Source organism: Anopheles gambiae, chromosome 3 (genome assembly GCF_943734735.2).
Source record: "Anopheles gambiae chromosome 3, idAnoGambNW_F1_1, whole genome shotgun sequence".
In the NCBI taxonomy this organism is placed as follows: Eukaryota; Metazoa; Arthropoda; class Insecta; order Diptera; family Culicidae; genus Anopheles; species Anopheles gambiae.
In genome coordinates, this window is record NC_064602.1 from 74,467,170 (window position 1) to 74,495,083 (window position 27,914).

Consider the following 27,914-nt stretch of genomic DNA (forward strand, 5'->3'; position numbering starts at 1 on the left):
ACAGCTATACAATGCAAACAGCTGACAGGCTGAAATTTCAGCCTACGAGCTTAAAACGGAAAGAGCCCCAATAATTGAATTTGGCAGACAATTCATGTCTGATCTAGTTTTATTGACGTTTCCCTATGGATTAATATTTTAGTGAACAAGATTCATTACGAGTAAAATGCTACAAAGGAACACATTTCAATTATTCAGAAATTAGAAAATAAAACTAACTCATTTACAATTCCCTCATTTCAAATCTATTGTCACGTACAAATCCTATCCAAACACTGAGAAATAATCTACATAAATACTTGGAAGATTCTTGCAATCCACCGTTCTATGAGCGTCGTAAAAGTATGCCATTTACCATACCATTAATCTGGTAAACTCCTATCACGTACCATTTTATTTCTTTGCCATCCAAAGCTGAAAGATATATCGCACACCATCAACCGTTGGCGATTCATTATTTTTGTTGCGCGAATTATTATTCCCTTGCGAAAAAGCAATCACAAACGCAAACAAAAACAAAATACTCTTACCACCAACACTCTTGGACAGCAACCGAAAGTCGTCACAAAAACAAAACCATTTCCTTGTATCGCTCGCACGGTAACAAATGGTGCCGGAAAAATTCCAATTAGGTGCAGGAAAATCCGATGAACCCGAGGGCCCGGAGGTGCCACCGTGCTGGTGCGCGTGGTTGATAGTAATAGTGACCAAAACGGCCAAACCAAAGGTGTCCCCGCCAGCCCAGCGAAAGGTGTTGCAAAACGCCCTCATATTAAACGGGATCGTTCTCCGGTATAGCTGCTGTGCTGTGACCAGGTGCTCCGGGGTGCTCCACACGGAAGCGGCATTTATCAACCTGTCCCCAAAAACCGCAAAACATCAACACCCACACAGCCACACACCTCCACACGCCTAGAGTGCGTTTCGCAATGTGCGGTGGGCGGACGGTGCTAGTCAACAGCGCGGCGCGTTAGTGGAATATCCGGCAAATGGCTTCCATAAATCTCGCAAAAAGCTGTACGCAAACCCGAATGCCATCGCCGACCATGTGTGTGTGAGTGAGTATGTGTGGAGTGGTTTCATCCTTCCCGGGGAGTGTGTTGGAGGACGCCTAGAAGGTAGCAAAACGGCCCTTAGGCCCTTGCTCAGGTGGAAACTGATAAAAGTCGATAAATTTGCCACAGATACACATCACTGCCCGCCTGCCCGCACACACACACATATCAAGTGGAGTCATGTTACATGTGCCTTACGATGACCGCCTTGGTTTGAGAGCTTTCGCAGGGCGCTATTGAAAGACAGCTAAGCGAGCAACCAAACGGACAGACAGAATCACAACTGATTTAGTTTTAATGGCCTTTCCCTGTGGATTAATATTTTAGTCAACGAGATTCATTACGAGTAAAATGCTACAAATGAACACAAATCAGTTAAAAGAATCTTCATCAAAACAATCATGCAGTATGTACACTAGTAATAATCATGCAATAAATTAATCTGCTCAAACGCCTTACATGCAGTTTTGTTTTCTTGTGTTAAAGTTTGTTATATTACCTGCCCCGGACAACCGTAAGTAGCGGCCATGGTATGCTATCGAAGCGTCGGTAGTGCGGAAGCTAGGATGCCGGAGACATTGGACAGAACCGAACGTCTCCGTTTCCTGTTGCCAGTCAGTGGAACGCAAAAGCAATGCTTACTGTTCGTGTGCTGTCGTCTGCTGGTTTTCAAACTTTCACTATTTTGCTGTTGTTGTTTTTATGTTATTTTGTTATCATTTGCACAACAAAATCTAGATTATGGAAAGAATACACATACAGACTTAAGATAATAGAATAGCATTTTCTCATTTACACTTTGAGCTAAAGCACTTTGAAGCACGGTTGAAGTTTGTTACATTTGAAGAAGCAGTGTTTATGATCAATACACAAAAGACTAAATTAAGAAACGAAGTTGATAGCTAATAGATTCATTCAATGTTCTTCTTTGCTCGCTGCAAATCTTTTTTTTTTTTGTTAATCAAAACGACAGAAAATAAAACAGCTCTAAATTTCTTTCCTGTATTGCAAAGAGCAACTTTTCAAATAAATAAATCTCCTTTCTCAAACACAATCCACCATGCCCCCAATTAGCTATTGCCTGAGCCCTCACCTCCTTCATAGCGCATAAAGCACAACCTCCATTTGCAGCACAAAGCATCTTTAGAAATTATTTTTCCCTCTCTCTCTTTCTTCTGTTTACACACCACACACAGAAACACCTTTCGCACCAGCACCACGATTGGAAAGCAGACTGCCGGGCGTACACTAATGGGTGCAACATTAACTGTACTGCCACTGCACTTACAGTTGCTTCCGGCAGGGTGCTCTGCGCAACACAACAATGCCCGACTGTGCCATAAGTAAGTAAGCAAAAAGCTGTGCGTGGAAGGACAAACCTGGGAAGTAGTGAAGGGCGTACAGCGCCAACATCCATTTGGCGCTTGCATCAGCCGGCTGGATGCTTTTATGCATCTCCTTAATCTCAAGGCTATCAAGGGTGAGCTGGACGGTACCGTACCGGAAGGTAGCATTAAGAAAATGGCGCACGGTCCGGGCAATATGCTTTGTTTCCATTAGGATTTATTGCACCCTTTTGTATTTTTATTTTGCTATTCGTCGTTGCTAGCGACGAGCGAGAAGCGAGATTTGCATTAAGTGTGCAGCATAAGCTGAAGTTGCACTCAAATAAGACTTTCAAAATAGTTCAACTCTCTGTTAAACAAATCCCAAAATCTTCCTTTCTTGAGCCAACAGAACATAGTAATAGACCTCGAAATGGCAATAGTAAATATTTACCGCATTCATGAAGCTGCCATAAAATATGATCAAACGATACAATTCTGCTGCTATTACGTTTCCCTCTTCCGCCATTGCTTCGCACAATGCTAATTCCCGGCTTCCCTCCAAAATTATTTCCCCCTCCAAAGCCTCTCTTCCCAACTTCCCAGTTTCCAGCAGATGATAAATTGATTCGGTGCTGATTCGAATTCGTTACCATGTTCCCATCCATCCCCCTACCGAGCCCGTACTCGTACGTACCACTTCCTGGCTAGTTAATGGAAAAGTTCATCACAATTCTGCCATTTTGGTCGGATTGGAAGGATGGGGGAGCTCATCTCTCGTCCCCGGCATCGTCACGCATCGTTACATCCTAATCTCGCCCCCAAAAGACTCGCTCGCTATTCAGCTCGAATGACTCCATCAATACGGGCACGGAATCGAAAGATTACCTTACCGAGCCAGAGTGCCATCGAAAAGTTCTGCTGGGAATTGAAACGAAGGTAGCTTCGGATAAAAAAAGCAACAGTATCGCTCCAACACACACACACACATAACTCTCGAGCAAACTTCAATCTCTGTCGCAGGCTTTTGCCGCACCGAGCACGTTGGCCGCTTCGTCTTGCTCATCGTTTCTCGTCATTTGCCGCCAGCCTGTGAGCCGCAGAGATCGTCACCGAGGGAAGCATTCAATATGAAAGCATTTTCTTCTTCTTCGCCCTCTCGTGCTACGTTCTTCGCTCTTACTAAAGCTTTTCGAATTCATTAAAAATACATTTTCACAAACTCCCACCCAAAAGCGATTACCGTTAATGGTTGGTGGAGATTTTCTTCGCGCTGGTAAGGAAAATAATAACAGTTTCCATTCGCTACGCTTTCGGTGAGAGAAAAGCTTCACCAGCCAGCCACCAGCTGCAGGTGGGCTAGACACCCCTAGGCGCATGCTGTTAGTTGGAAAGAAAGAAACCGGTGGGAAGAAAAGAAGAAGAGAAAAACGAAAACAAACGCTCAAAATCCTACCATACCTGGCAAAAGGACATCCCGAGCTAGAGTGGAAAAGATTCCCCGAAGAGATAATAAGGACAGAACTTTTCCTTAAAACAATTTTCTTTCACTGCCACTTGGTTTGGGGGGGGGGGGGTGTTGTTGTCTTTCGAACTGCCCCGGGGAGGCGCTTGCCGGCTGCACCGACTGCGTTCGCTTAACTGCGTCCCAAGATGGTAGACGGGTGATAAATTAGATAGCCGCTCCAGCCCGCTGGAACTCCTACCGGTCCTTCATCTTACCACCGGGACCACGGTCATTTGCTTGTGCTTGATGCAAAGTGTTATTTTTCGATCAATTTCCTTCGCTCGTTGACTGTGGTGTGCAGTTTATAGGGTTGTTCGTAGAGAACACCCACCACCACCAGGAGACGTTTGATTTCAGCAACCATTCAGGCACGAAGCTGCCCTTTTCTTTGGCTTGCCGGTTTGTTGTCCCCAGTGTTTCCCGGATAACGACTTCACTTTCCGCCTCTTTCGCCCGACTTACTTCGCGTGCAGACGCCCAGCCGTTTTATTATCTCTGGTTTGATTAACCACTCGGATGCTTTGCAACGAGCTGAATCCTGCGGTGTTGTAGATAAAAGTTTGCCCTCCAGCTCCAACTGTGCCGTCGCCAGTGCCCAAGCTGTCACACGAGATCATACTCAAGCGAGAAGGATTAACAGAAATCGCCCCAGGCAGGCAGCATGTCTTACCTCGTCCTGCTCCATTGGCTGCTGCTGTTGCTTTCTACAGTACACACAATCAAAGTGCTGTCAATGGAGTTGAAGCCTTGTTTAATGAAGTTTTACTTCCTTCCCCCTTTTGCTTCGTGAGGGTACAGCACGAAGGTTCACTCCGCAAAACCAGAAGCGCAAATTACCCGGGGGACTAATTGCGAAGACTGCCACGCGGGCAACGGGACAAGCCAACGGGACAGGCCGTAAATTTTAACGATCACTTGATGGGTGTGTTCAATGATGTGATCGAACATGATCTCGTTATAATTAACTACACCATTACGGACATAACGACGATTTGATTCCGGGGGAAAATGGGACACGAGCGAGCCGGTTGGCTAATTTCCCCTTGCCAATCTTTGTTTATGCTCCATTTGGGGGCCACATTCCCGGAAAAGGGTGTTGAAGATGAAGAGCTTTCTAGAATGCCGGTGCGCCGGGTTTTGCTTGGAATCAGTTACATTCCATCTACAACAAGTACTACAACCGCTTTGCGGTGCCTCTTGGCGCGTCTTCCTGCCAGGAGGCGCACTTTGAAGAGCATCCCCCGAGCTCTTACCGTTCCTGGAACTGTGCGGGAATGTTCCAGCGCTGTTTCTGTTTTGCGACTGTGCAAGTGAGATCCACGTTGATGACAGTGATGTCTTTTGATCCGTGTTTTGGAAAGCTTCAGTTGGTAAGACGTCTACAAACATGTTTGTAGTTAGTATTCTCAAAGATCCTAGGCTCTAACAACTTGGACACTGAAATTGGCTTTCCAAGAAGAAGGTTCAAGGTTTTGTTGGACAATCGTAGCTCCAAGAAACATCACAAATATCACAAATTGTGCAAGAGTGTGTTCTTTGACATCTTTGATATCAGTAATTGATTTCTACAACAACAAAATACATCACAAGTTCACACTTCAGACTTTTGAATTCAATTTGTTTCAATGACACAATTTCTTAGTAAAAAAGGGCACAAAAAAAATCACATACAAGATCAGTCCAATTCCGTAGAACACGTCGCCAAAAGGCACTAATCCTTCCATCCACATGTTAACAAACGTCAAGGTCTTCCTCGTCCTTGTAATATCAACACACACACACACACGCTGATCACGTCAGCAGTTTCAGTGGCCGTGGACTAAACGCGCAGTCCTTAGATGCTGACCGTGCTGCGATTCATCCCGATCCACTCCCTTCCCTGGGCATCGCTGGACAAAAAACGAACGCTGGCTCGTCCTCCGATTTCGCCGAAACGATGTCGTTAGAACTTTTCCTGCGTGCGTAAATTCTGTAAGTGAATAAACAGTGTACCACCCAGTGTCGCTTCCTTCTTTTGCATCGTTCCTGCGCACAGATAAAAAAGCTTCACAACACCGAAGCAGCAATAGCAGCACAAAAAATGGCCTCCCAGGAGGAGACAAAAAGTTGTTATTCCACTCCACCAGCGGCTCCTGAGGGCACCGCATTTCCATTGTGTCGTGTGCCTTCCCCTTTTTTTCTCCGAGTAACAGTGTATTATTTTTTGCACCACTGAGTATGTGGCCTTGTTGGCAGAGAGTCAGTACCGCCTTTCTTTCGGAGAATAGAATATAAAAACCCAAATTCCTCCTCCCAGCAGTAGTAAGGAAACAAACAAATGTTACACTAGCACACCAATCCGCCAAGCACAAGGAGACAGCAAGGACACTGGGAGCTGTGTGGCTGTGGCGCCAGCGTCTGGGCTCAGTATCCACCCCTCCCATGCCTCCCTGGGAACAACGCAATGTGCCCACCGACCGTCGGGGGAATCTAAAGCACTCCCTTTTCCTGTTGCGCTCACAGATACATATTAGCAAGCCCTTTTTATGTTTACTCCCCTTCCATGCATGGGTCGAATTCTTCCTCGAATCCCGATTGTGAAGTTCTCACGCTTTGCACAGGAGACGGAATTATTTCTCCCCTTTCAGCACACCCGGACCTGCGCTGCCTTCATTCGAATGATTTCGTTTTCGCACCGCTGACAGTGCGTTACGAAACGGGAACGGAATGCAAAGCAGCTTACAAAGGCAGCATCACAACAGTACGGTGAACAAACCGGGCTGGCACGGAGTCCACAAGTGCCTGCCAGCGCCACAGTGTGGCACGGTGGGGCAAAGCATAACTGAGCATGACAGCATCAGTTCCCTGGCTGCCCCGCCGCTTGTCTGCGATGGCCTGCGGAGGCCACAAAGCACCCGGCGTGCCAGCACTGGGAAGCTTTAATAATTCAAGGCCCTCGGTGCCCCCGGGTGGCATTGCGATCACGTGTTACACCACGTGTTGGAAGCCAGCAATCCGGGGAGAAGCTGCTGAGTTTTTGCCATTTCCCAGTGCGCTTCGCTTGCCGGACCTCAAGCTTGTCTCTAGCGCGTTTGATATGGGTCCGGCTGGATTTTATATTCGTTTCGCCTTTCGGCAAAGGCTTCCCCGCTAAAATCCCCCTTGGGGAGAGTGTGTGCGTGTGTATTGCGTGGGTGTTGGGTTTTATTTGCGTGTTTTTTCTCTCCTTTTTTTGTTTTAGCCATTCTTCCGTAACTTCTCAACGGCCGGCTGGACAAACGAGAATTTCCACTGCTGCACACACTGAGACTGAGCGAGAGAGAGAGCAGAAAATGAAGGCAAAATTAGATGACATAAGAATTAGAAACCTTCATCCGCAAAAGGGGCAGAATAAGATAAACTGTCACCGTTGAGCCCTCCGTTGCCAGTGAAGGGTAAAAGGGGAAAAAACTATAAGCGAAGAATTTCCCACGATGTTGCAATCGCCAGAATGCTCTTGGTCAAGAATAAATAACAGAACAGCCTAAGTGGGGCGTTTTATTTGTCCACTGTCACCCAAGAGTGGCCACACACACTCACACAGAAGGGCGTTTTATTGGGAGCTATAGAAACAAATTTCTGGCACTTGTGCCACAAGATTCACTTGAACCCTGTGAAGATGTGTCATAAAAATCTGTATCTCCAAACACGACGACTGGGATCTTCTGGGCAGAACAGCAAATGGATGATAAGACACCGATGCCTCTTTACTCAGCCATGCAGACAAATCTTATGCTATTTAGATCCTTTTTCATCATCCCCAACAGTCGTCAGGTTTAATTTGAATTTCTTTGTATCCTTTCTTCCCAGTATCTCCTTAGCCTGCGAACAAGGCGAAGGTCGTTCTTTTGCACCGAAATTCCCCATTTTTATTGCCGTCTGCATTCTTGAAGGGAAACTTAATGAAAGCGTCTCGAAAAGAAGGATTCTATTGAAAATACCAACGTTGCTGTACGTGAGATCCTTTACATGAAAGACGCAGAACGAAAGTCCGAGTAGTTGTTCCATCTCATTGACCATGCTCGCTTGTAACTAGTTCTAGCAACCAACCAACAAGCATCATAAAACCCAACCCAGCTCCACTTCGCTTACGCAAGTAAACTAAAAACGACCTGCTTGTTTTATAATCTCCTTTCCAACAACAACAACAACAAACATATGCTACATCTTTTATGTGCACACTAACAGCGTGTTTGCAGTAAAATGTCTTTTGGCAGGGTTTTCCCCGTTTTTGCCTTGCACGCGGCAGTGTGCACGCCGGCCAAATGTAGCCAGCTGGTGCCAACGGATTTACTGCAGTGGTCGGAAGCGTCTACAAAGACAAGGCTTGGCTCCCCGTAAACACGATTTAATTGTTGATTTTTGGCTCCCAAATCTCCACACCCGCACAGCTGTGTAGGTGATGAAGCAGCAAATAAACCGAACGGTTTGAGCCTACACATGGTGCTCTCGTTCCTGCATGGAGCGCTCTTGGAAGAGTTTCAAGAAGATATGGTTTTGAATATTTCACAACTACCCTGGCTGGCGTAAATGCTGCATTGTAGACTGATAACACAGCATAGTACAATCTCTAGCGCTCTTGCGAAAACCGAAACCGACATTCTCAAACATAAACTATCTCCTACATGATCCATCATGGCGATGGTGTACGTTTTGCGATAGTACAAACAACTATCCAGCAATGCCACAGTTTCATTTCCGCCCTGCTGCACTCCTTTCACTCGTCATAGTTACTTTTTACTGCTGCCCTTATTTTGAGCCACAGTAACACAGTTGCGGGCCTTGCAGCACCGCAGCTACAGCGACAGTTGACTTCCCTGAGCATAGTTTCCAGATGAAAGAAAGATTCGATCGATTGTAGCTCGGATTTACGGTGATTTCTGTGCGCACTGCAGATGATGTCTAAACACATAAACAATGTGCCAGAACTCTTGCATGCGGTACAGGAAAATCCATGCGTTTGGTTCGGTTCTGTTCACCTAATTTGAAAAATGTTTTACATATGGAAAGACAAACCATTGCATCTTGCTGTGCAATTTCTTGTCATCCAAGTATATGGACTGCATGTAAAAAGGGGTGAAATAAATAAAAAAATCTAAACTCCCTCAAATGCCACAAACCCTCCTTCATTTTCCCAATAGGACATAAAATAAATGATAACTATCATCACATTCCATTGCCACATTTCCCCAGTCAGCAAACATAAATGCCTCGGTGCCTCAACGTGCGCTCCAAAAATTTACCCGCAAGCTTAATTATTAATCATAACAGCGTCCTTTTCATCGCCTCCACCCCAAACAACACGTAACACAGCCGGCAATGGGACCCAAATTTCGGTGTACAATGTCACACCACCATGCGTGAGCAAACGTGAGACCAGTCCGCGTATGATGTGGATGCTCTGCCGTTCCATGTTACGGCCTAATCTTCACCTTCTCAGAAAAAAAGATTACAAGGTTTTTTTTATTTATTTATTCCACGGTGACACGATGACGCACGGCTCAAGAGACCCCACGCAGAATTATGCATTCAGCATCACCATCGAAACGTGATCAGGGTTCATGTGAGTTTATGTGCCTGTGTGTGTAATTCGCTTTTTTACGACACGTTCGCTTTTCTTTTGATCAGAAAGCAGTCAATTTCCACTCAGCGCTGGCGCAAGATTTCGATACGACCACTGCTCCCAAGCAACAGCAGCAGCAGCAGCAAAAAACGGCAAAAAGAAAGAGTCGATGACAGACGTAATAAACATTCGAATGGAGTGGACTTTGATGGAGTCAATTTTGTATATAGATTTTGTCTCTTCTTCTGTGACCATGCCGAACAGCGAAACGAGCGCTTGTCAATGCTAATGCTGCTCGTTCGTTTCGTTTGTGCTGTGCTTTTTTGTTGTTGTCGTTTGTAGTTCATAAGCCGCCGTACCCGACATGATTGGATTAGCCGGTGCTGAGTTGGCACGTCCGTTTCGGTAGCACACAATCAGCATACATGCTCTCCGCGACCGGGTTGCTCCACAGTAGGGATCAATCAGCGAGGAGCGGATGACATTGCTTACAAATGTCATAAAAGTAATAAAACTGTACCCAGATCATCAAATAAAAATATACAAGAAAGATAGAGCATCCTTTGCAGTAAAACGGCTCGAACATAACATCGAACTAAACTATTTATATCAAATATTACCGCAAAAATCGAAGCGTCTTCAACCGGGTGACTCATTTCTTCATCCAAACATGCATCGTTTAACACGTTTTAACAGATGGCACACGCTACCGAAAACTGTTGCTTCTTCCAGCAAGCTGTATTGAACTAATGTTTAGCAAAAGAAAAGCAAACTTTCCTCCCATCTGGTTGCTCGTACGCTTCGCTCATGCTCCGCTCAGCTTCCGGCCAGCTGCCAACCGTTCAGCGCAAACAACCGACCCGCGTACGGTACGTGTGCTGCAATGGGTTAAGCTCCGCAAAGGTACGTGTCACTTGCGTCTTTCGAGCATACCATATTCGCGATATGAAAGTCAGCTCTTTTATCTTCTGTATTGCTTCCACGGCTGATAAGCCTGTTGCTTTCTGTTTCGTTCAGGTTCATCTATCTGTTTGATAAACGGGCTGGCGCATGGGGCAAATGGTCGCGTGGGAGAAGTATTTCCCCAAATTTGCTAAACGGATAAGTGGTTAATGCTTTTGTCAAAGATTGTCCTTTGAATACTTTCTCAATTTCCCAGGGAATCAAGCGAAGAATAGCCCAATGTAAATTTAAACATTGATGGAATGCACAGGAGAAAAAATAGTTGAATGAGTAAGGCTTAAGATTGAACTTTTCTTTGTTGATTGAACAATCATGCTAATACAGGGTTTCCCACGATTTATTGGTTGGTTCCCACGATTTATTGGTGCGTTCCCACGATTTTTTGGTCATTTCCCATAATTTTTTGGTAGCAACCCACGATTTATTGGTCGGTTCCCAAATATTATTGGTCGGTTCCCAAATATTATTGGTCGTTTCCCAAATATTATTGGTCGGTTCCCAAATATAATATAATATAATACCGACCAATAATATTTGGGAAACGACCAATAATATTTGGGAACCGACCAATAATATTTGGGAACCGACCAATAAATCGTGGGTTGCTACCAAAAAATTATGGGAAATGACCAAAAAATCGTGGGAACGCACCAATAAATCGTGGGAACCAACCAATAAATCGTGGGAAACCCTGTAAAGAAACCTTCATTCAAATATTGATACAATTGATTGGATGTTTCATTATTTTCTGGCTTAAAAATACCTTCGAATTGCCTGTCAATCATATATCCTACAAATTGACCGCTAGATTTTCGTTCAACTTCCAATTCCAATTTCCAAAACGCAACCGTACCGTTTGGCAGCACAAAACGCTCACCTCAACAAAAAAAACCTTGCCCTTAAGCAGCAAGTTCAAAGTCATCGCGTTATCCAAAGTCCAGCTCAATGGCATGCAAACCCGTTTTCGCTGTCATGAAGAGGAGCGCTCGACAATGAACATGAAATCAAAAGATCTACACTGGCATACACACCTAAACAACAGAACCGGCAAGTCACCTTCGAACGCCGTAGGGTCGTGTTGCCCCAATGCTAGCACGATAATTCAGTGAAAGCGCTCGAAACAGTTTAAGTTCACCTCTAAATACAAAGGAGAGGAAACGAACAGGCTTCCATAGCCATACAACATACATGGTTTATGTCCTTGAATTCATTTATGCAACCCAATTCGATGGATAACGATGATTTGACTTTTATTCGATTTGGACCATTCCATTTCTAGCTCCACGGGACGAAATTTCTAACACCCTAAACTCAGTTTCTTTGGCTGTATTTTTGGGTCCGTCCAGCTCAGCTTAATTCAATTGTAATTGAACACATTTCTAAATAGTACGCTAATAGAATGAGTTCTTAATTGAACGCCTACAAATAAAAAATGGCACCCAATCTCATTATCTTCAAAAGGAATAGAATTATCATTTATTTTGGAACTTTCCATCAGACATTCCGTTCTGCCAGTTTATCCGACACGCAAAAGTATTTCAAAGGTGCTGCACATTCTGGTCGGCCCAGCTGTAACCAATGCCTACCTCCACCACTTCAAATTTACCTTCAAATTCCACTCCCAAATTCCATCCACTCCAACAAGATTAAACACTAATTGAGTTCGTCTGGCCGTGCTTCCGAGTTTCAGCATTTGATTCTCGCGCCCGCAATATTATTTCTTGTTTTAAAACCGATCGAAAGAACGTGATTAAGTTCCGATTTGTCCGTCACATTGCTAAAGTGACGAGTGTTCTCAGTGCCTTTGAAGTGAATAAGTTCTTCCAGGTTCTATATTGAGCATGGCACTTTGAAACGTTTAATAACATTGGCACAAACAATTACAAAGCCATCGCTTTACGATTCCGATAATAAAATGGACCGCCATTTAAACTAATATTGAAACTTTTTTCCATCCTATTGTTCACTTCTGTAGCGTGTGTATCTGTTCCCTTTCTATCTTAATGCTGCTAATCCACCATGTTTTCGATGGTGTAAAGTTTCCGAAATTCAATTAATGAAACACACATTACACCCTCGTACGCCCAGTTCATTTTCACTGTGCTTTTTCCTTTTTTTTCTTTTTTTTTTCATTTAAGCTCTCCTGCTCCAACCCGAAATTAGGCGCTCGCCTCCCGCCACTCATCCAAATAACAATGCCAATTTCAACGTTTCTTTCCCACCAACTGTACACCTCCACTTCGTCGTATTTGTTTTCGAGAATGGCCAAATCGTAATCCCTCCCTTTTTTTTGCTTCCTAAGAATAAAAAACACAACACCACTTCTTTGTCTGATATCTGGCTGATTCTGCTGCTTCCAGAAACACACTGGCACTGGCAACGACACGACACTCACAGAGACATCCAATGAGCCATCCCTTTGTACCGGTACGTAGCAGCGAAAGTGCTCTACTACGTGTCATAAGCATCCGTCTTGCAGGCAAATGCCGGGACAGCGTTCCTGGTTATTCTGTTCTTTATTTCTTGCACTGTTTCGTGCATTGTGTTCGTGTATGTGTGCTGTCTTTGTTTTATTTTCTACCAGACTTGTCTTCGATATTCACATCTCTATGTTTGCTTCGGCGAGATGGGTTTGGAAAACATCGATTTTCTTATCATCACCACAGGAACGAAGCAGAGATGTTTTCTTTTCCCGACTGTACCATGACGCTGTGTACGCTTTTAAGAAGAGCTTGGTTAATGATCTAGCCAGATTCGAGCGAATTGCTAACAGTGGAAATAATATGTCACAAACAAATGTGTTTGAATTTAATTTAGTTTTGTTTATTTTTATTAGCTTATGGATGTGCTTACAGCTCAAACTGCCAAAAACTTCACAAAAAATAAAAATCTAAGACTAAGATTACATTCGACCGTCTTTTCCACCATTTTTATCAAAAAAGTAAACCGTCTCAAATGAACCTTGCGTCCAAATATTCCAAGTCATCGCAAAGTAATTTTAAACTGTATCCTGCCTGCCCACTGACTGCGTGGCTTCAATCACTTTCTTGTAAATACATTTCTCTTGCATACATTTTCCACCATCATGCGTAACAAATCTTACGACATCGAATAAAAAACCCAGTCATTTCTTGCTCCAATTTGCTATCAAATTTGAATCTAATCATGTTTGCTGTAACTATGAGCGACTGTTTACTTTACTACCAGCCCAAATGCGAGTGCGGCTATGTGCTATGGGCTTGCAGTGAAGCAGTCATGCCCCAGCAGCTAACCAACCAAGACACATTACTTGGATCATTTAAAATTCAACCAGCAGCAAAAAGTTAACCAGAAAAATGGAACGAAGAGAAAAACAAACAATTGCTATCGATTATCGTAAAAGATACCATGCGGAGTGGATTTCCACTTTGCCCAGGATTGTTCCATGCTGGGATAAGAGGAAATTTACGATAAATGAAATGACCGTCAATGAAAAGCGTGACTAATCAATTATGAGCTGGAAGATGATGCTTTTTCTCTGCTCACTTTCGTTGCCTTGGTTGCTTCACAAATATTCAAATTATCTTCCCTTGATGATGGTGAGCGAGCACTTCTCCCGTCACGTGTATGAGGTTGGGTTACAAAAGCAAATTGTGAAATTGATATTTCATGCGGCAATGCAGCTCGTTCCATTGCCATTATGCAAAACGATAAACGAAACACTCTTCTTTGTCATTCTGTTTGTTCTGTAATCTTATTGTATTTCTGTTACTCACTACACTACGGTTTATTCCGAGCACACTTTACTGCTGTTAATTATAGAAATCCAATTATGATTCATTGCTCTTTGCACCATCTTCACCTGGAGGTGGAAAATGACGCAAATTAAGGTAATTTTCTAAAAATGCCGCATTGCTTTTCCACTATTTCCTAGACCTTATTTAATTACCATTCTGTCAGCTTTCCGCTACGCTGCGGCCGGCAAACCGTGCCTAATCAATAGTGCACACCGGCATAACGATCCAGCGTCACAGTTATGCAAATGCTTCGCTATTTCGTTAATTTATTGCGTTCTGGAAAGCATTCTAACCCGCTACTTTGACGTGGTCTTTACTCTTTTCACCCATGCTAATCAGCTTATTTCCTGTAACCGTATCCTGTCTCCGTAATTTATCAAACGAATTCTCGGAAACTAAGCGAAGCGTGTGGCATTGAACTGTTCCTGAACGCCTCCTGAACTTCCTTAAGCTTCTATTTTCACTATCACTCTGACCTTATGGGGACGTAAGTGAGGAGCAACACGCTTCACATGCACGGGATCCCCTTAAGCTGGCCCTTAAGATTCGTATCCGGATTTCTTAAAACCACAAAAACACGGAAAATCCTCCCGCAGCAAATCCATTGCAGCCTTGGCTTCTGAACGGCTTTAACACAATCATTCCGATCCCGTAATCCAGCACTAATTGGATTCTATTTGTGAATATTGTGTAAGTTAAAAGCCAGTTGCTCCTTTTCCAGCCCGGCAAACGCTCGATGGAGACGCCCGGTGGCTGCTGAACGCTGATGGAGCTGCCTGGTCTTTCACGGCACAAACATGGGGACGCCAGGTGTCGCACGTAAAATTGAACCTCAAGCGTAAAGAAGCGGAAGAAGAGAGCACAAGGAATGGGTGGATATTCGCACGGAGGGATTAGGATTACCGAACGAGCGGCAAGCAACCAAACGCGTCACACCGACGGGCCCATGGCCCAATGATTAGTATTCAAAGGAGCTTCGAGACGGTGATGATTATTGCAAAGATAACCGACCCCGGTCCTCGGTCCGGTGTATAAGCGTTACAACCGACAACCGGCTGCGGAGCCACACATTCCGGACCCACGTACCCACGTGCGCGCCACACATTCCGGAACGTTCCGTGGAATGCGCAAGCCGTCTCGCCCAGTTCCTCCCGCAAGGTAACAAACACCGACCTTCCAAAAGAAAGTTTTCCCCGCGTAGCTCGGCACCGGGAAAGCCCAGAAATGAAGCGAAAAGAAGAAACAAAATCATCAGCAAAACCTTCACCCGGCGTGCTGTTATGTTGCTTTCGGTGCTGCACGACCGACGCTCGGTACGATAAATCGAGATATCCATTCCATCTGTTGCGGTTTCATCGTTAGCCACCGGATGCCATTTTGTCTGTCGACACCGGGTAAAAGGCATCCCGGCAAAACGCCCGTTGCCGTGTTTATCTCTTCCCTAGCACAGTTCAAGGACAGGGCCGTGATGCTGTCGGTGACGGTGCGAGAAATGAGACAAGCGTAAGCTGACATCATCTGTATTATGCAACAAGGTCAGGATTTTATTTTATTATCTTCGACGGAAAAGGAAATGCCATTATAAAAGGTATAAAAATATCCTTTTCATATTAGTGTATGTGATACATCCAAAACTGCTGCTTTATTAATTTACTCTAACCAACTCTAATAACTTATTCTCATCGATTGAAAACTTTTCTCCGCTAATGTTTCGAAATGCACCCATTCTGTTTATCGTAAAGGCACGTCATGTTTACTCACCGGCCTGCACGTGCCAAAACACACGCGCGTGTATCTAGCTAACACACACACACAAACAAACACACCCGCAAACTGTTTCGATTGCCAGTTCAAGCACTGGCATTTACCTCACACTTTATCATCCTCCTTCCCGCTGCTTCAACCGTCTATTCCCACCGTGTCAGGGTGAAATCAACACGCAAACGATTCGACAGTAACGATGCCTGAACGATGGTATTTTCACCCAAACTTTATCTGCCTCCTACTCGTTGCCCCTCAATCTCACCAAACGGCGGTTTGATTTACTCACCATCATTATCCGAATCAACGGTACAATAGTCCTACACGAAAAAAACGAATACTCCCAGGTCCAGTCCAGTTGAGCCAGGGGGACCACCAAATTGTGTCCAACGCAAACCACCAAACCCACTATTGTTTGGAGTTGTTAAAGGCAAAACTCCCTTCCCTTACTCATCACACTTTCAGCCGACACGATTTCAGCAAAAATGTATCAACTATTCATAAGACGCGCTCGCAAGGAGGAAAAAAGCTCCGTCCTCGATTGCTCGTAGATTATATCTTATTCATTTGATATTATTTCTTAATCATAAATAGTCGACTGGCGGGGAGTGGTGGAAGCTTCCGCAGGACCGTGATGTTGTGGGATTTCCCTGTGGCCCGTACGCCCTGCTTGCTGCTATGAGTCTTCCATCGTCCGAAGTGGGAATCAGAATCACTGGCAGCAAATAATAATGATGGCGGTCTCGATGATGGTCGTGACGACAGGAGCAGCAGCACCAGCAGTAGTAGCAGTAACACTGCTAAGACACTGCCACTGCGTGTATTGTTCTGCGCGGGAGCAAAATGTGAACAAAAGAACACCGGGGGCTTCTGTGGGCTTCGGGGTCTTTTCTTGGAAGCAGCAATCCCCTATCCAGAGGATTCCGCCTTCTTGTATTGTTCAGCTCCGATGCGGTGTTGCTGTGCGATGGTCACCCTCCCGTAGGGCTGCGCTTGGCAGGAATAAAAACGCACACACGTATATAAATCGCTCCCACATACCGACCAGTTGACTGCAGTCGCCTTATATCACTTCAGTCAATATTGACTCCGTCCGGGAGCCAGGAATAGCGGCTGAGCAAACTCTGGAGGCCTGAGGGTGCACAAGGTTTCGGGAGCGTCACACAGGTCACCGAGCCCCAAGTCCACCGTATTGATGCGCCACGGGCAGAAGCACTTCCCGTCACGAACCAAACCTTCACACGCACATTGTTCTGCCAGTTTAGGACCAGAGGGCTCGGAGCGATTCACTCCGAGTTCGTATGGCAGTGGCAGTTTTTTCTATTCTGTGCCCTTTTCATTCTTGTTTTCCCACCCGTTGCCGGGGCAGCTACAAGAGCAAGAGTTTGTTTGACATTAAGAGGTACAAGCCGGGCGAGACACGAGACCGCAACATTATGCTCGTTAATTGTTCGATGCCTGCAGTGGCATCGAGTGGGCTTGTTTCATTTCCGTTGTATTTTTTTTTTCGCCCTCTTTGAAGCCTGTGTGAAGCCTTCTCTTTGTATTATCTCTTTTTTCCATTTCAATGCAGTTGTGTGTATCTTGGGGATGAATGTATTTAAATCTCTACCACACTCAAAGCGAAGGTACATTTCACAGTGAAAAGCTTTAAGCCTCTCTCAATCCACCGCCTTTCTCAAGCTGCACAAAAGGTGAAGGCACGCCTTTTCTCATCATGGAAAAGGGCTTGTTGAGGTTCGCATTTTATCATCAATCATCAAATTATCCCAACCGTGAATGATGAATTAAATTCCTTGAACCGAAACGTGTTCGGGCCTATCGCTTCTCCGGATAGCAAACTGCTAAGCGCAAACGTAAAAGCCATAACCGAAAACTCCACTTAAGTGCTGTAAAATTTTGCACATCAATGTGAGAACTGTTTTTATTTCTGTTTTGAGTCTTTGGGTGCATTTTTTCTTCCATTTAAAACGGTTCAACAGGTCTCCAATTTATGGTGGAGTGTGAGGAAGACGATCTTATAAACTTTCCTACTGCTGTCATGATTAGACATTTTATTTGAATTGGAATATTTTCTTGAGCTCCAAAACAAACAAAAAAATGAACAATAAAACAAAGTGGAAACAACAAAGTGCTTGCTTGCGTACACTGACCGCGTACGGAATAGATGTCGTAACTATCATTAAGCTATTCAGCACCTCGCGCTAAGAGGCGTTTCCCGCTAAAGCACCACACCTTTGCGCGGCATCTCAAGCCATACAACGCTCTCTGCTACCGCGCCTCGCGCGCAGTATCGATCGATGGTCCCTCTATTATGCTCACGGGTAATGAATATCACGTTGCGCTTAATAAACCGTACACGTTTGTGGCATAAATTCAATTAAAGCGCTACGGCACCGAGACCGCGCGCGCGGGCGAGCGAGACCGACCCAAAACCGACCACCATTAAAAGGTACAATCTTCGCGCCGTAGGTGAAACCATTGCGCTACTATTCGCAAATGGCCGTGACAATGGCTCCCCATCCCTACCTTCACAAACGGAAGGAACACTCCATCCCTCGTGCAACGCCCCCACGGCACGGAAGCACAGAGCTACAGCATACGGCGAAGAAAATGTGCCGACGCAAAAGTGTGAACCGAACCACGTTTTGCGGCCGAATTCGTACGACTTCGCTTACACACACACGCACACACACACGCTCCGCCCGCACGTTACGTCGTTGCACATTATTGGCATGTTCTTAATTATCCCTGCGTTGATGCTGATGACGGGGGCACGTGAGCCCTGCGTCGGTTCTCGCGGGCAAGGCCAAGACACGACGACAGCCTCCCAAGGCAACATAACAACCAAACAAGGGGCAGTAACAGCTGTGTTGATGATGGAGCGGTGGCAGTGTGGCTGAAGGTTTCTGTATGTGTGGCTATCATCTTCAGCTGTGTGTGCGGTCGGTAATTACAACTATGTGACCATATTCTGTACAATTATCCTTAATCTTGCTCGGATGTGTAGCACTCGAGTAGCCGGTCGGGAAGGACAACCATTTGGCAACGGTTTCGTTGGTGGATGGGATGCTTTTATTACAAGCCTCATGTTTGGAATTTATTTGCTTCTCTTGCTTGGTCGGTATGTCAAAAAAGTTGCTTGGTTCAAACAATTTCAAAGTCAAACAAAGTCAAACAAATTTTACTGCAATCTTATGGTTTAAAGTTCATACATTGAAAAAGATTAATATGAGTTTCAGAGATTGATTTTAAATGCTATTTCTAAATCTTAACTTTTAGATAGTTTGGTAGATTTTTTTTTATCCATTATAGAAATCATCGTAAATTTTACCAAGTATTCCACGTGATTTATGATAACTTATAACATCTACTAGCCAGTACTCTTGATATTATTTAATTAATTTTAATAATAAAAAATAAAGAGTAAGCTTAACCAAATCGGCATCGTAAAAGCGTCGCCGTAAATACTCTTTCGGGCGATGTAAATCCTCAATTGAGTTCTGTGATTTCTATTTAAGCCTTGAAAAAGAATGAATCGGGCATGTAACAATGAAAATAGCCTAAAGGGATTTTTTGGTAGCAAAAATCTTGGTCGCAAAAAATTTGGTCGCAAAATTCTTGGTTGCAAAAGTCTTGGTCACAAAATTCGTGGTCGCAAAATTCTTGGTCGTCAAAGTCTTGGTCGCAATATTCTAGGTCGCAAAATGCTAGGTCGTAAAGTTCTTGGTCGCAAAATGCTTAGTTGAAAAGTTCTTGGTCTCAAAGTCCTTGTTCGCAAAATACTTGGTCGCAAATGCTTGGTCGCAAAATTCTTGCTTGAAAAATGCTTGGTCGTAAAGTTCTTTGTCGCAAATCCTTGGTCACAAAATTCTTGGTCGCAAAATTCTTGGTCGTCAAAGTCTTGGTCTCAAAATTCTTGGTCGCAAAATGCTCGGTCGCAAAATGCTTCATCGCAAAATTCTTGGATACAAAATGCTTGGTCGTAAAATTCTTGATCGTACAATGCTTGGTCGCCAAACGCTTCATCGCAAATTTCTTGGTGGCAAAAGTCTTGGTCGCAAAAACCTTCGAATCTAAAGTCTTAGTCGTAAAATTCTAGCTTACAAAATGCTTGGACGTAATGTCCTAGGTAGCAAAATTCTTGATCGCAAAAGTCTTGGACCTTGGTCGCAAAAATGCTTGGTCGTAAAGTTCTTGGTCGCAAATTTCTTGCTCGCAAAATTATTGATCGCAAAGTTCTTGGTCGCAAATTTCATGTTCTCAAAAATCTTGGTCGCAAAAATCTTAGATGCTAAAGTCTTGGTCACAAAATTCTTGCTTGCAAAATGATTGGTAGTAAATTTTTTGATCACAAAATTCTTGGTCAAAAAGTTCTTGATCGCAAAGTTCTTGGCCGCAAAATTTCTAGTAGCAAAACTGGCAAAAGCTTCATCTTTATCCATTTATATCTAATTTATTTAGATTTTTCATATAAATCGAACAATTAATCTGATAAAGCTTACCGTGAAACATTCAATTACCTTAATAAGTTAAAGAAATTTCTGGTTTACGACTTTGCAAAACCATTCTACGCTAATACTGCTCGAAACATCAATTCCAACTAGTTACCGGCAGTTGAGTAAAACTAAATTCAGTTGTTAGAATTTAATTAACAAACAGTCTGTATAAGCTCAACAATCACGCTAATCAGCACAACAACAAGCCAGCGTACCTTGCTCATATCTCACAAGGTACTCGCCTGAAGCCGCATCCTGTCGGAAGTCACCCCTGTTCCGCTTAACAAATTAAACCGCTATTTTCACCCCCGAAACCCTGCATGCCAAATTGCAACATAGCTAAATATATGTTCCCATTCCGATTCCCCAAGCTTCCGAGAAGAAAAGTTTTCCACCCACACCGCCACAGCGTTATTCTTACAGCGCGACAAAAAGGTGGGAAAGGATGAAGGGGCGAACAAAACACTTCCTGACAGTGGCAGGAAATACCCTCGAGGACCGTGTGCGCGCGCGTGAGTGTTTCATTTAGAAGCTTTCTGGTAGCGAAAGCCACGTTGGGGCTGCTGGAAACGAGATTACCCCTGGCAGCACTGTACCGGAGAACTGGGCCAGCAAAAGGACTAATGGGTTGGCATGGAACACCACTTCTTCAACTGCTTGCCAACCAGTCGCGCCCAGTTGTATTCCACAGTTTCTTTTTTCATGTGCTCTGGCTCGTCTCTTGAGCTCGCAGTGTGTCAGGTGGAAACGATGGCTTTGAAGCAGCAGCTACAGTGGGAAGCTGCTACACCCAGGTGCGCTGTGGGAATGTTCTTCAAGTGACTGCCGTGGCGTGGGAGGTGGGCTTTGGCCCGCTTTGTAGTGTCATGGTGTGATTTTCACTCGGTGCCATGTTTTTGTTTTTATCTTTTCGAGCAGGTGCGAAAGAGACTGCGAATAAGAAAGCGATACAGGAAAGCGAAGAGCTAGTGCACCTAGGCAAAAGGAAGGCTGGCAAGATCCCACAAGCGTTTTACTCAACCGAAAGACGAGCAGCAGGTGCACGGACTAGAGGCCAAGGAAGCTTATATTTTTGTACAGCTGGATGTTTTCACTGGCCGACTTTTAGAGCTATACACGCGTGTAGAAAAAAGCCACAAGCACACACACACACACACACGAACACCAGCACAAATATACACACGCAGATAGACACACACACAGCTAGCTAGCGATAAGGCAATGGTCGGCTTCGCACGGCCAAAGATACACACTTTTGATTGCGATCGCCTGTGCACGGAGCTGTTGCTGCTGCTTCGCCGACGGATGCCCGTGTCACCGCTGCCACCGGGGGCCGGCCCGCCCCGGCCCATCCCACCGGAAGTGGCGGCCGAGGCCATCGCTTCCGCTCCCCGGTTACGATCCACATCAAAGGAAGCACTTTTGCGGCGACTTTCAGCGCCGATCTTCCCGGACCCGGACGCGCCCAGCCCAGCCCCGCTGCTGCCGGCGCACGATTTCGAGCGATCCACCCGGGGTCCGGTAGCACCACCCGAGGCGGCCATCCGTCGGCCGATATCATAGCTGGCACCAACGCTCGCACTACGCTCGAAGCAGCTCTTATCGTTCATTTTTCACTCGCGGTTGGATTTCACGGGGCTTGCTCACGCCTGCTTACGGGGTTTTTCACGCTGCTAAGGAGCTCCAGATTTCCACCATCAGCTTTTGCTTCAAATTCCGAACACTTACTACTGGCACGCACATGCACGCATTCTACCTAGCAAAAGGGGTGGCACCCTAGAAATTCACACTCACGATTCAAACACAAACACAACACTCTTTTCTTTCCAACTGCTCAACGACTGTTCCCCTTGCTGCTGGGACACCGGGCGGGTCGCTCGGACAGGAACACGGTTAACCAAGAAATCTCACCCCCAAGGAGCACACACTACAACACTACAGCAATAATCTCACTACAAAATCAGGTGCGGAGAAAACCACTTCTGTTCAACTTTCTGTCCACAAAAGCTTGGCACAACTTTGCGACAGCAAACAGTGCCCAACTCCTTCGTTCGCTCCTCATTCTTCCAGACGTTCCTCGTACCGCTGTGTCGACTACTGTATCTGACTTCCGGGTGAGCTATTTTCTCCCCTTCTCTTATCAGTGTACCTTCCATTCTTTGTCACCTTTTTCTCTCTACTTCACCTACTTGCCATGGATAAACTTTCCATTTTTCATTCCCCAAACGTTTTTCTTTCTTTCTCTATTCATGGTCTTGACGTACAATGCACTTCCCGGCACTCTGACAAGAGCTTGGGGACGAAACTTTAGGCCCCAAAAGCCCCATTCTGGGGAACGGTGATGGGACACGGTTTGCACGTTTGAAATGCGAGATAAACACTGCGTACTGTAGGTGTTTCGCCTCGTATTGCCGACTGCAGCAATGCCCCGTGGAGAATGCTTGAACTTTTGTTCGCAAACTCGGGCGACATTTTCATGCGAGTGTGCTAACGTCACAGAAGCTGGTTTGGTGCGATAGAAATCATGAGGAGCAAACCATTGAAACCATTGGGAATAAATAAACTGAATAATTTTTCAATTGACTACAATTAAAGCCTCACATTTCACCAGGAAAAAGGTTGTATAAAGTTTATCATTCAAACTAATTGATCATCTCTTCGCGTCATTGAATCTGTTGGGTCATGAATCTATCTGCCATTCACAGATTCAACGATCAGCGTAAACGCTTCACCAATTTTATGAATTGCCTAATCCCAAATCACATCCGCAGTCCGGCTCTGTGAGCTTGGGACAAAAATAAAACCAAATCCTCCCCATCGTCAAGACACATTCACTGACAACACCGAAACATTCCCTGCATTCCTAGCTTTGTCAAATTGCTTCCTCTGACGCCCCTTTCGCTATCATTTGGAGGATGTAACCGTTAGTTCCAATTTACAGAACCCAATGGCTGAACGCTCCCCGACATCCTCGACAGCTTCTTCCGATCGACATTCATCATTAGGGCAATTTATTTAACATCCATCGCGCTAAACTCCTCACCATCAACTTCCTTGCAAGGAAATGTAAGTACAAGCCATTTTTTGAAGTAAAAGAGAAAGAGAGAAAGAGAGAGAAAGCCTCCGCGAAAAAGGCGCTTGGATTTATGGTTTAGCGTGTGCCCCCTTCGCTCCGGGCTTGCCACACCAATTTAAAGGGCATTAATCTTCGGCTCGTTATCGCCACCCCGGCACGCCGTACTACACACACACACACACACGTAGGGGGGCTCGATCAGCTTCCATCGATTATTTATGTATCGACCTGCCGCTGCTTTTCGAGTACGGGTACGTATTTATGAATAGCGGGCAATAGAGCCGGCCACACAGACACACGAAACCACACAGTGGTGACCTCATAAACGCTCCTTCTCTATCTCTACCACCTAGCACGATATGCTCCAAAAAGGAGGGAAGAGGGCTCTGTTATCCTATCATCAATTCGTGTTTTAGCCGCATTCTTCCACGCTCTAACCGCTCTGCCCGTGTATTCAAATGCCTCCGAGCCTATCAATCGCAGCTTTGTTTCCACCACCACTTTCCTTCTACACGTAAACCTCTTTTGCTTTTACCTGATTTTTTGAACCACCGCCAATAACCCAACACTAAAGGACGCACAGCTATGGCGATTGGGGATGAAGAGGATGGAAAACATGGCCACAAAAAGGAAGAATAAAACAGAATTGTACTTCCGAACACGTCCACCAACACACAAGCTCTCTATACACGACTATTGTTGATGACGATGATGGTGGCGATGATGATGATGGATGGGGGATGATGGAGACTTTTCCCTCCAAAAAAAAAAAAACAAAAACACCGGCCTATGTATTGGTGCAAAGAATGAGAACCACAAAAGAAAAGTCTCAAAGTGCCTCGCTCTTCTCGGATTAATCGACGTGCAAAACAGTGGTGTGGAAGAAAAGCGGGAAAATGGGCTTACACCCGTCCGGCCCGCACAGCACAGCACACAGGGGTTTAGGAGCGGGAAAAGTGTCACACACAAAACACCCTGTACCGTACGTACGGATCCGGGTCCAACACATTCACAGCGCGAAAGTAATGCTCAGGCTGGAAGGTGGATGGGAAGTAAAAAGGGATTTGAATTTCCATGAATTGTTCGCGAGCTTTAATGGGCATTAGGAATGAAAATCCTTGTTGGTGGTGTACTGCAATAAATACAGCAGTATTTTCATATCACTAAATGTCTCTTTTCTCTTATCACTTTCAACCAATAGGCTTACGGGACTTGATTTGAAGCAGATTTTCCCTCATTTGTTACACTAGTTAAGACTAAACACAACGCTAAAAACGGCGCAAAGTCTGAACGGAAAACACCGGCATTTTCTTGACCATTTTACCAATCAAAACATAACCGCAAAATATGGGAAAAGTGTAAAAGCGCTTCAGAACCTTAAATTAATTAGAAACACAAATTTTCCTTTCCAAAGCACAGAAACATCACGCTATCGACGTCTTGTAAGCGATATCGTATCCTCCACAAATCCAAACCCATCTCTCACAGAGTCACACACACACATACAAACACGACCAAAGCACAAATCTCCAAACCAAATCTCGCGCCCGAACCAAGCGCAACAGCACGCAACGGTCACAATGTATTAAACCACTTGTGTATTGGGGCGGTGTTTGCTGCTGGCCTGATTTTGTTTGGTGGGTTGGTTTTTTTTGTCTTCTCCTTGTTGCTGCTGCTACCTTTCTTCACTACCATTGATTTGAAGCCCACGGCACGAGCCTAGCCACCCAGCAAACCGCGAAACGGGCGACGGGCTGAGAGCAACTGGGGAACCCGTACCGTGAGCGCACGAGCCTAGTCGTCCGTTTCGTGAGAATGTGCTCGAGTGTTCAACTTCACGTGATCTGACAACACACAGCAGACGTGTGACGTACGAACAGGGTTTTTACTCCTGCTTCAAGCTTTGATACCACACACTCACACACACACACACACACACACTTTTCTTGTTAACAGAAAGAGAGAGAGAGAGAGGACACGAAAAGCCCAGAAAACACCGCATCACTTACTGGGAAGTTGGGGTGCGCGTTGGAGTTTTTCTTTCTTCACGTTTCGCTAGCTTAGTCGCCGATTAATCCAAAAACTGCAGGTGACTTCACTGTTTCACCATCATCAGAAGAACTGCACTGTCCACGCTGTGCGTTCCACCAAAAAAAACCCGCACCAGAATCACCACCAACTGCTGGGGATCCCCGTTCGGGAGGCTAGCTGATAGCAAATGTGTGGCGCGGCTATCATGCCAACGGCGGGCGTTCTTTCCACGATGGGTTGGGGGGAGAGTGTTGGTTGGTTGGTTTCTTTGCAAGCGATGCGAACGGAAGACGATATGCAACTGAACACCGAGCCACCGAGCAATGTATCCCGCAGCCGTTGGAGCACTAGCACCAGCAGCAACAGCCACAGTCACTCATCGAAAAGCGTGCGCTATACGCACACCAGGAAACAACGGTGAACGCGTGTGGAAAAAAAACTGGAGCAGTACGGTGGGAGGACCTTGTCCCATCCAAACACCCACACACTGGCAAACTGCTCAACTGAGAACGGTCAAACAGTTTCCCGCGAACGGCCGCGTGCAAGCTAAAATGGGGAACTCATTTGTTTTTATACCTTAGCCTTCTACTATGGCTTCAGGCTACATTCTGGAGCAGTGGTAGCGTGGCAGGATTCATTATGGACAAAATTTTGCATAAAACAAATTCATGAAAATTGTCTCTTATATTATTGTAACAGGATTTTGTAGGATTTATACTCATTTGATGTTCAAAAGGAGCTTAAGGATATTAAACAATAATTTTCTACATTATATCGCTCCAAGTTTAAGGAACTCATTAATGATGAATATTAAATACCTTTTCACATTTTATGATAATTTAGCTTCAAATATTCATTACTTTAAAATTCATATAACCTCTCCCTTAAATCTCAAGTCCCCCAACAAACCATCCTTTCCAACGAACAATACATTCAAGGACCCGTTCTTCTCCCCCTACCCAAACTTCTCCCGGTGCTGGAGTTCTAAAATTAAACTCGTTCACACGCAGACACATTTACAGGCCCCAAATCGACTTATCATCATCGTCAGACGTCCCGAGCCTACAAATCCTCACACGGAAAACCCCATTTCTTCTTCCCTCTTTTTGTTCCCTTATGCCTCTCTTTCCTCTCACTCATACACACACACACATGCAAGCGTGGGATTTGATGTGATAAGGACGCCTCTCTCTCTGTACAACAATCGGCCCACGAGGTCGGGTACTAATTTTAGCTCCCCAGCCTGTAGCTGTAGTGGTGTGATGCTAGAGCAACCAAGACACACACCCACACACATCCAGTGGTACAGCTGTGTGGGAAAAAAGGAAGAACAACTATAACGCACCTACGCTCACACATACCACAGCAAAGGAAGGACGAACCTTGATCGTGAACTTTTTGCCACACACTCAAAAAAGCACTCACCAGCACGGTTGTGTGCGTGACAAAGCCCGCCCGCCCGATGAGTGCCGTGTGCTTGTGTGGGTGTGGGCATCCCATGAGTGGGGTAGGGGCAAGGGGTTTGAGGCTATCCCGATTCAATGATTTGTTGTGATGTGCACAAGGATAACACAACAATCCGTGCGCATGTCGCGTGCAATCGTTTCCCCAGGAATTCGAGCACCGTTCGCACACGCACAGCTTCAGCAGGAGCTTTCCGCTCTTCTGAGCGTAGCGCTAGTACTTCGCTGGTTTCATCTGCAAAAGTGACACGAGAAGCAGCCCCTTCCCCTTTTCGCGCTTTCGTCTGTTTCTCCTTTTCTTCTGGGACAACCTTCCTCAACGCGGATTTCGGTTAGGCCTCAGAGCCACCAATACACTCTCAGAATTCGGCATGTATGTGTATGTGTGCAAGGGAAAAGGCTTGCTTTACAGCAAACTGAATGAAACATAAAAATAGCCCGCACTATCAACGCATCTAGGCACGATGCGCCAATGCATCGGTGACGTAGGCAACAGTTGCTACCAACGTCATCAGGCGTCACAAGCAATGAGCAATAAAAAAGAATGAGCTCTCCCACACCAACACACACACACACACACTCTCTCAGACAAACCACAAGCTGGAAAACATCAGCCGAAACAGCACGGTGCAACCACAATTGCAACCGATGGCAACCATTGGAAACGGACGCATTGCACATTTCTCCTGTCTTTTTTTCTATTTCCAGCGCACGACAGAGGGGTGGCAGTTGGGTGGTGAGGTTCGGTAAAACGGCATGATATGTATGAATGTGTTTTTTGTTTTTTGTTTTGTACGCCTGCTGACAGCGAACGATGCATCTTCCCGGAGATGCCGAGACTGTGCCGGCCGTCTCACGGTCAATTTCACCGTTATGC

At 45.2% G+C, this 27,914-nt stretch overlaps 1 protein-coding gene across 10 annotated transcripts in view; it reads right to left on the bottom strand.

Annotated features, from left to right (window-relative positions):
- The window catches only part of LOC1270830 (alpha-catulin), a 72,356-nt gene that overhangs the window by 35,664 nt on the left and 8,778 nt on the right, over positions 1-27,914 (bottom strand). For 5 of the 10 annotated variants that reach the window (XR_009765942.1, XM_061655696.1, XM_061655693.1 and 2 more), the window contains exons 1-2: positions 25,553-25,887; positions 21,721-22,243 (exon numbers count right to left, since the gene is read on the bottom strand). The exons of 1 other annotated variant lie outside the window; for it this stretch is intronic. Coding sequence is in view for 7 of the 9 variants with exons in the window: in XM_061655696.1 (XP_061511680.1) it covers positions 21,721-22,077 (357 nt within the window). In the remaining 2 variants the exon portion in view is untranslated. Of the gene's footprint in view, positions 1-1,554; positions 1,790-21,720; positions 22,244-25,222; positions 25,460-25,552; positions 25,888-27,914 lie in introns of those variants that run through there. 4 more of the 10 variants (XM_061655701.1, XM_061655699.1, XM_061655700.1 and 1 more) reach the window with 4 other exon arrangements.